Raw genomic sequence first — 8940 nt, forward strand, 5'->3', positions numbered from 1 at the left:
AAGACATAAAAATTCAGACGCTCAATTGAACCTTTCATATTCAAGGTGAATATTTGAATAATATTAGGACTCGTAGAAGGAAATCCCATATATAAATCTCCCACCCCACCCACATGGAAAAATATTTATGAAAATTGACAAGTAACCTAGAAGCACTAGACATGATTTTTTTTAATCTTTTTTTCCCTAAAAAGATACAATGAGCATCGCTATCTAAATAAACTTTTCTAGTATCCTTGATCTGTTAGGATGTGGAGGCCGGAAATCTTCAAGACGCAAATTGAAGGAGTTAAGAATCTCATTTACGCCACCTTGTCCTTTCTCTGCTTTGATCATCTCCAAAACACTTCCAAGAACGTCCCCCGCAAGCCCAAACTTAAGAAGGCTACCCGGCACCTCTCCGCCTTCATGCAATAACCGCCCAATCTCTTTTAGTGGAACAACATTTTCTACAACAACTCTGCCAAAGATGCGTCCAAGAAATTCTGGTGCTCTGGGGGCATCAGTTACAGCATCCTCCAAGGTAGTCAGAACTGATTCAAACCTGGCCACACAATATAAAAAAAAAAATGACATTGTAGACGAGAGAATTAAACTCAATCAAACAGAGTAAATTGCTCCTACCCTTTGACGAGCTGATTTGAATCCAAAATGCAATCCTGGGATCTTGTAAGACTGGCAAGAAGCTTAGCCAAAACATCTCTATCCATGTCCTTCCTTTCAAATGAGTCTGTGACCCAGAGAGAGATCATTGAAGGGTGGAAACTTGGGGAATTCAAATCTTTTATGCATAGAGCAACTTCTTTCTCATCTCGGGCACTGAAAGGAGAGAATTTCAATCAATGTATGAGAAAATCTACACGCACAGTTTTAAGCTATATTTACACTTGACTCATGAAACCCAACAGTTTCTGCCATAACACTAATATCATGACCTTTTAGAAGACAAAAAAAGAAAGGTGGGGGGGGGGGGGTGTTGGGGGACCGGGGAAGAAACTCGCCAGATACATATATCATATTGAAATTACACAAACTACCTTTGTTCAATCCCAGCCCTTACAGGATCAACATCACAATCATCTTATCGACAAGGACACAATGAAGCTAAACTGAGTTAAGGTTTCCACTGAAATGAATGTGACTCCTTCACTGCTTACCACGCTCATATCCTGTCTTAGATTGGGATTTCATTCTCAAGCATTGCTTTGCTTGTGGTTTCCTAAGACTGTACAATGTCGTTTAAACACAAATGTCTTCAGGAAAACATTTTGTTTTTCCCATGTACCTGTGGCAAATGCAATAAAACCCAAAACCAACTCCCAAATGGACCAAGTATAAATGAAACAAAGCATCCTTTTCCACTAGCCATCCATTTCTATCACAGACTGCTATTACCATCACTCCAGTTTGGTAATAGCAATCTATTTAGTACCCTGTTGATACAACCTGAACCAGAGGTTCTCTTATTCTCAGAATAATGAGCTTAAATTCAGAGAAAACAAACGTGCAAAAAAATAAGAGACAATAGTCTCCCTCTCCAACATGAAAATACTGCCATACCCTAGGCAACAAGATTGTATTCAACAGAAGCAACCAACAAACTTGCGTGTATCTATGCCTATTTTTGTATGATACCATACTATGATACATTCTAGTAGAACAGACATTGTGAGACAGGATACTGAAGTCTGTGAAATATATTAAAATGGGACCAAACCAACAATTAACTTCAATACCATTCGATCATGATTCTTCTTAGAAAAATTGAAAACAATAATATTGAGATGAATGAGCAAAACACATGCAAGACATGAAATTGTACCTGTAAAATTCTTTTATTGTGACCATGGACATAGCTCGCAGTTGTTCTTCAGGCCGCATCTTTCCTGTTGGAATACTCTGGGCAAAAGATGGCCCTTGTGTATTTGTTAGTGATGATGATCCCAGCGGCCTATCAAAACCACGATCTAGATTCCTCAGGTCCCTGTTAACATAATTCATATTTCGTTCCTGACCACTCATTTGATCATAAGCAGGTGCAACTGCAAATCTGTCAGGAGAATATCTTGGAATGAGATCTTCCCTTGGGCTATAATTTGATCGTTCTAAAATGGCACTAACACCATTCAAACCAACTGCCATTCTTCTCGAGTCACTTGGGCTTGGAGAAATCTCAGCTACAGGAGCACCTGTAATAGCAGGTGTTCCTCTAATGGACATTCCTCTTGCAAGACCACCTTGGGGACCCAAAGTAATAGAATCATCACCAAGAGGTCTTTGAGGTAAGGGAACAGACACAGTCCTAGCCTCATAAGATTGCCTGTCCTCATGCCGAACATCCTGGTTGCCATGCCCACGAACCTGAGAAGGAAACCCTCGGAAACCACCCATATGAGCATTTGGAGAAGATAACATTGTTGACCCTCTTGGACCAAAATCCATAGGGCCCCTTCTTGGAGAAGAATTCATGCCAGGATTGCGAGCCAGCCTACTAGTTTGCAGCTGTCGTTCTTGAGCAGCATCTCTGTGCACTTCCTCGATCTTTTTCGGCCCTTCAACCTTCCTCCTCTGCTGCCATTTGTTTTTCCTCAAATCAATTGCATCCTTCAACATAAATCTAACCCTAGATGAGAGTTTCATGTTGTTTGATAATTTTGCCATCATTTCAAAATATGCATCCATATGCACCTTAGCTTTGGGATGGTCAATCATCTCTCCAATAGTGCTCATTAGTTTACAAAGAGCCTCAACATCCTCCTCATCGGGATTCTGATATTGGCCCAGCAACTTTTTGATGCACTCGTGCATTATTCTTTCAGTCAACATTCTTTTTTTATAGAGCTCACCAATTAGTCTTATGTTACCAAGCATTCGTCTCCGTGCCTTGATTCTCTGTTCTTCTCTTTCCTCATCAGACTTTTTAATCTCACCCTCTTCATCAGCTTTATTAGCTTCCTCTTGCTCTCGCTCCCCTCTCTCAAATTCCTCCTGGCACTTGTTCAGAAGTAACCTCTTGAAAGTCACCTTTTCATCATCTTCAATGAGTTCAGGCAACTCTGCTGCTAGATGAAAGCAGAAATTAGCATACATTTCACAGAAAGTGGGCTCCATTAAAGCTTTGTCAAAGATCTGTGAGATAACACCGTTAAGTGTCACAACATTGTCAATGTTAACAGCTTTTACTTGCTCAAAAAGCTTCTCGAAATTCTGAGGAGTTAACTTGTTCAATATGCCTTTCAACTGTCTTTGCTTGGCTGCTTCTTCATCTGCCACTTTACCCACTTCATACTTTCTCTCAGCTTTGTGCATAGTCTGTAATGGAGTATGAGGAGAAGGAATCAATCCTTTATACACAGAACTACCAGAACGCTGCCATTTGTCAGCATCTGAGCCACCTCTTTGCATCCCTCCCTGCAGACCCGCTGATTGTACGGGTCCAGATAGAATCCCTCCTGCATACTGTCCAGGACTCTGTGCTCGCGGGTTCCTCAGAACACCATGGTTGCCTCCTGCAACAGGTCGAAAACTGGCATTAGGTCCATAACCCATATCCAAGTGCATATCCCTTCCCGAACCAAATGGACCAGGCTGTTTACTCCATCGGCCATCATCAACCATACCACTCCCACGTCGGTCTATTCGAGATCCACTATTAGACCTGTCCATAACTCTTGCAGGACTGGGGTATGAATCAAGATCAGCAGGATGAGAAACGTTGACACTCAAAGCCTCTGCTATATCAGATGTAATTACAAAACCTTCAGGAAGATTAGAAAATTGCTCAGAAAATTTAAGGAGAAAATCTCTCGAATATTTTTTGGCTGTATTCGCATTCCCGTCTGAATCATGCTGTCCCAATCCTCCACATGATAGTTCCCCATCACTATCCAGTTTCGGTGTAGAGATGTCAGCAGCATCTTCCCAATCATCTGGCTCGGCTTTATTTTTCTCGCTTGCTACAGAGTCAACCTGCAGGGCATCAGCAGGTGTCTGATTCAGAATAGGGCTAGTGCTTTCTGTGACGTCTGAAGATATGACATTTTCTTTCTTTTCCTCGGGGCCTTTATATGCCCCATAAAGATCAGAAGTAGTCCCAGCAAGATCTGCTTTCAGAAGAAATTCTCTTCTCTTCTTCTTAAATCTACCAGAGGTACTCTTTGATAAAGTCGGCTCAGTGGGTTTTTCTTTGGAACTAGATATTGCATAAGGGACTGTTCCACTGCCGGGGTTTTCCGCACATTCCCCTTTGTGTTTTGCAGTTGCCTCAGAAAGATCAGGAACTGGAAGAGAATCCTGCTGACCCGATACACTTGATTTTGTAACAGAAGCTTCTTTATTACCTATGCCATCACCGTGCCTCAAAGATGCATCTGAAGGCTTTCTATCATCGGCAGAATCTAAATTTCTGGATGCAGATACATCAGCACTATCTGATACCTTGTCATTTGCTGTGTGGTGAGTCACAGGTTCCACCAGCCCCTCCTGTGCAGTTTCTGAGGCTGGGACCTCATTGCCAACAGATGTCCCTGTCAAATCAGATACCTCTTTATCTTGCTTGACAAGGTCTGCAAATTTTGAATTAACTGGTGCTGGAGACATGCTGTAATCTTGTTTAAGACATTCAGACAGTGATTTCTGTCCTTTATCTTCTGCAGTTGGAATTTCACATTTCAATTTTTCCTGTGAGGAGGAACCATCCAGCATAGCTTGTGGAGTGGTGTGTGGAGTTTTAGCAACTCCAGCAACAAGAACCTGAGCTGAAACAGCATTAAAACCATCTCCAGCATTCTCAACCTTCATTTCAGAAACATCAGGATTCAAAGCAGAAATTGTTGACACTGGTTCCTTGATTGATTTTGTCAAAGCTTCACTGTTTGCTGGTGATGGGGAAGGAGCTGCATTAGTTTCTGCAGTTTCAGAAACTCCACCGCCATAACATACACCAAGTTCCACAGTGCGAGAAGACAAGCTCGTGGACAAGGTAGTCTGTCCACCAATCTATATATAAAAAAAGCAAATGAAAAAATAGAACCACCTTATCAAAAATAATTGCATGATGATTAATGGAATATATGATCTTGAATGCAGCGTATTAGTACCTGATGCTGAGGCTCAACACTTCCTTTCTTGCCTGGTTTCTTCTGAATACTCAGAGCTTCCTTTTTTCGGTCTTCAGCATTGGATACAACTGGTATTGCCTCCACAGACTGAGCTGGCAAAGTAGATGCTGCACCATCAACAGCAACCTCTGCAAGCTGTTTTGCTGCCACTGGAGGTGACTTGACCAGCGATTCACCAACAGGTTTTGCCTGTCGTAAAGAGCTTTCTGATGAAGTCTCTGAATCTCTTTGAGAAGGAGATGGGCTAGCTTCCCCAGATGAGCTTGAGGATTTGTGGGATCCGCCCTTTTCTACAGGAGAGATCTTTGGCAAAGATGGCTCCACAACTTTCTCTCCAATAGAACCAACTGGTGGTTTAATGGTCACTTGTACTGCTCCAGATGGAGTTGAGGAGATTGCATTAAGTGCATCACTGGCATGTTCTGATTTATGCGGTTCTGCAACACCATGAATTGCAATCCCAGACTTACTAGCTGGAAGGGAATTAAGAGCAGATGCATTGGTATACGGAACATTTTGGGGCCCCTGGTTAACTGGATAATTAAACCTAGGTTGTGGCTGAGAATTTGGTGCTATTTGCCCACCAGTTAACGGTAGAGAGCTTGGAGTTTGAAAAAATAAATTATTTGTATTGTAAGCACTAGGATAATAGTTAATTGGACGTGAAGGTGTAAATGATGGAATTGGCTGGGACTGGGGAGCATTGAGATGAGATCTTAGACCTGATGGTCCAGTGTCTGGATATGGATCTGTCCGTTTATCAAGCCTCAGCTCTTCATGTGTCTTTGGATCAGTAATCTTGACAGATGTTTTACGCTGACTGCCAAATTTACCACCCTGTTGTGGAGAATATTGTGAGGCAATGTTCATTCCTAAGCTGCCTAACTGAGGAGGTATCTGAGGACCCATTGTTGTCGTAAAACTCAAGTTTTGCCCTTGACGCATCATTCCCTGAGGCTGCATAGGATGATGTTGGATACCTTGAATAAACACTGGCTGTTGCACTTGAGGAGCATTGCCCATCTGCAATGGCACTGGAATTGGCATCTGAAGAGAAGTTGGTGGGACACCCTGGGACTGAATTTGTGGGCCTCGGCCACCAAACTGCACAGAGACCTGTGGCTGCAGATATTGCATTTGCATAGAAGCTATAGGAGGAACCGGAAGAACAGAAGGCTTCTGTGAGTGGCTCGCAGATGGTGCAGGTGAGACTTGTGTCTCCTTTTTGGCCTTGGGAAGTGGATGAACCTCCCCAGAGATAGTTTGTTCTGCTGTGCTCACTTCCTTCCTCTGAAATTGCTGCTTAGGAGCAGGAGTCGGTAATGAAGGAGCAGGCCTAAATGTATCTTGGCGTGCCTGCATGTTGAAGGTATGGCATGACTGCTTTGATATTTATTTATAGACATAATGACTATATATCTCTAGCCAAATATCAAGACAAGATACAGCTGTCAAGATTCGATAACTCAAACAAATACTCGCCATACTACATTCAAAACCCTTAAAAGTATTAGAGCATAAAGGTAAAGGAGTGAATTCCTTTAAGGAAAAGATAGAAATAAAACACACATCTTTATGTCGATTGTTAAGACAATATTGTGCAATGTTGAATACTGTGTCTAAGAACATTGCAAGAAAATGGAAGGGCTAGCAAGAGAACATTGCTTGGTTGGGAGGGAACACACATACCTGGTCACGTTTCTGCTCGTCCAAATTTGGGGGGGCTGAGCTTGTTCGAGCAGGAACCTAGAACACAATCCTTCAGCTAACAAAAAACTAAGTATAGAGAATTGCAAGTAGCACTAAGAGCATGAAACAGTACCAAATACCTGCATCCCATTCATGAAGCCAGGACTAATGGACCCAAATTGAAACGCAAACGCCTTAGATGCATCTACTGGGGCTGTGACATCAGAAACATTGTAAATACATGACTTACTGTTCCAATGGAGGAACATAAAACAATGTCAAGAAACAAACAGTGAAAACTCACTGTAACAAACATGAAAAAAGCAATGAAGTTACTTGTCCCCATAGTACCATACAGAAAGAGCAAACTTACCCTTGGCAGGTGTAGTGGGTGCTCCACTCTCCGAACTTATGGCGGCAGGTTGAGAAGTTGGAGCCTTTGGAACAGCTCGGGCACTCCTCTGAGTAGCTGATGCTTCTGTCGGCTTGGTAAAACTGCTTGCAGGCGGCGGAGCATCAGATGTTCCTTAAAAAAAAAAAAAAAAAGCAATCACTAAAACAAAACTTTACCATGCAAAAACCCATCAAAAATCCAAACTTCGCATTCAATTATCACATTCCTTCCACCAAAGGTACAATTATTTCAATAAAAGTAGGTAAAAATCATCCAACATACCATGTAATGGGGGTTGCGCCGCGGCACCATTCTGTACATTACGGATTGTAGAAGCAGCATTATTACCGGAATCGGAAGAATTCACAACAGGTGCCACATTTACCCTACTAGATTGCCCTCCTCCTTGTGGAACATAACTAGACTTCTTATTGAAACTGCCCATCATCCAAAAATATCCAACAGATCAAATAAAAAAAAAAACTCCTCATGGATTGATAAAAACCCTAAACTTAAAAAAAAAAGAAAAAAAAAAGAGTACCTGCGATTGGAGGAAAGAGAAGAAGAAGACGGTGAAGGGACTGGGGGGCCGCCGCCGCCACCACCACCGCCCTTGCCGTAAGATTGAGAGGAAGTCCGTAGCTGATTAGAGCTGATGGATCGCCCTGATTTCCTATACTGTAACTCGCTCTTATCGCTGCCACTCCTTGATTGATTGTAGGACATATATTCTTCTTTTTCAATAATTTCTCTGCAGAAAAAAAAATCAGATCCACCGAACAGTCCAAAATTCAAAATCAAAACCAGTGACCGTTAATAATTGATTAGGGTTTCTAGTTGAGAAAATCAATCGATGTCGTACCTGATGTTGTGAGGAAGAAGAGAAGGAGAGTGAGGGAGGGAGAGATTGAGAAACAGAGAAATTAGGGTTTTACTGGACGCTCATGACGGGCGACAGGAGAGAAGTAGGGGAAAAAAAAAAGAATAACATTAAGAGAAGCGAAATATGTTGTGAGTTATAAATTTATAATTATGATTAAAGATAATCGTGGTTAAAGAAAAAGAAAAGTTAAAAAAAAAAAAAAAAAAACAAAATAGAGGGGGGAGAGAAGGACAGGTGGAAAAGGTAACAAACTTAACTAAAGGCAAGGTGACGGTCAACTGTTTAGGTTTTTTAGGAGATCCAAATCCAGTATCGAATAGGTCGGTCAGTCAAATTGTTTTACCTTCTTTCTTCTTTTTTTTAACCTTTTTTTTACTGTGTTACCGACCTAGGTTAAAAAAAACTGTGGAATTGGTTCACGCGCCGCTGCAGTGGTGAGGTTGAAGGGCGCCCGGGGCTGTGGGGAAAGCCTGTGGTGTTTCGAGTGTTGGGAAAGGTTTTTGCTTCCAGGGAAAACTTTATGTGAATCTACTACCTAGTGTTTGATACTGGATCGAATTATATTTTTTTAAAAAAAATAAAATAGTTTTCAATTAGTTTTTAATGTTTCTTTGTTGTTTTGATATATTATTATAAAAAAAAAATTTAAAAATAAAAAATATATATTATTTTAATATATTTTTTAAAAAAAAACATCTAAAAAAACAATTTTTATCTTGCTTTTAAACGGGCATAGAATTCAGCTTGGTTGTTGGACGTTGAGTGTCCAGGGTTCCTCGGATATTTTGTTTACTTAATTCAATGTTTTCTTTTTCTCTTTCCTTTTCCTTCTTTTTTTTTTTTTTTTATTATTG

At 41.1% G+C, this 8940-nt stretch overlaps 1 protein-coding gene across 1 annotated transcript; it reads right to left on the bottom strand.

The window, feature by feature from the left end:
* Positions 1–8225, bottom strand: LOC118049467 (eukaryotic translation initiation factor 4G). Its single transcript, XM_035059464.2, has 10 exons — positions 8066–8225; positions 7745–7954; positions 7486–7640; positions 7183–7335; positions 6950–7023; positions 6810–6866; positions 5100–6476; positions 1823–4998; positions 625–819; positions 1–544 (listed from the first exon to the last, which is right to left on the bottom strand). Exons 2-10 carry the CDS (start codon positions 7927–7929, stop codon positions 214–216), a joined length of 5703 nt encoding a protein of 1900 aa, XP_034915355.1. The 5' UTR covers positions 7930–7954; positions 8066–8225; the 3' UTR covers positions 1–213.
* Between the last annotated feature and the right edge of the window lie 715 nt (positions 8226–8940).

This window comes from Populus alba, chromosome 14, assembly GCF_005239225.2.
Source record: "Populus alba chromosome 14, ASM523922v2, whole genome shotgun sequence".
Classification (NCBI taxonomy): domain Eukaryota; kingdom Viridiplantae; phylum Streptophyta; class Magnoliopsida; order Malpighiales; family Salicaceae; genus Populus; species Populus alba.

Excerpts from the sequence above, each read along its gene's own strand:
- LOC118049467 (XM_035059464.2), bottom strand. The coding sequence starts at position 7,929 with ATGTCCTACAATCAATCAAGGAGTGGCAGCGATAAGAGCGAGTTACAG. Across the intron at positions 7,024-7,182 it reads ACCCACTACACCTGCCAAGG|CCCCAGTAGATGCATCTAAG; the intron begins GTAAGTTTGCTC and ends CTGATGTCACAG. Across the intron at positions 4,999-5,099 it reads GTGTTGAGCCTCAGCATCAG|ATTGGTGGACAGACTACCTT; the intron begins GTACTAATACGC and ends TTTTATATATAG.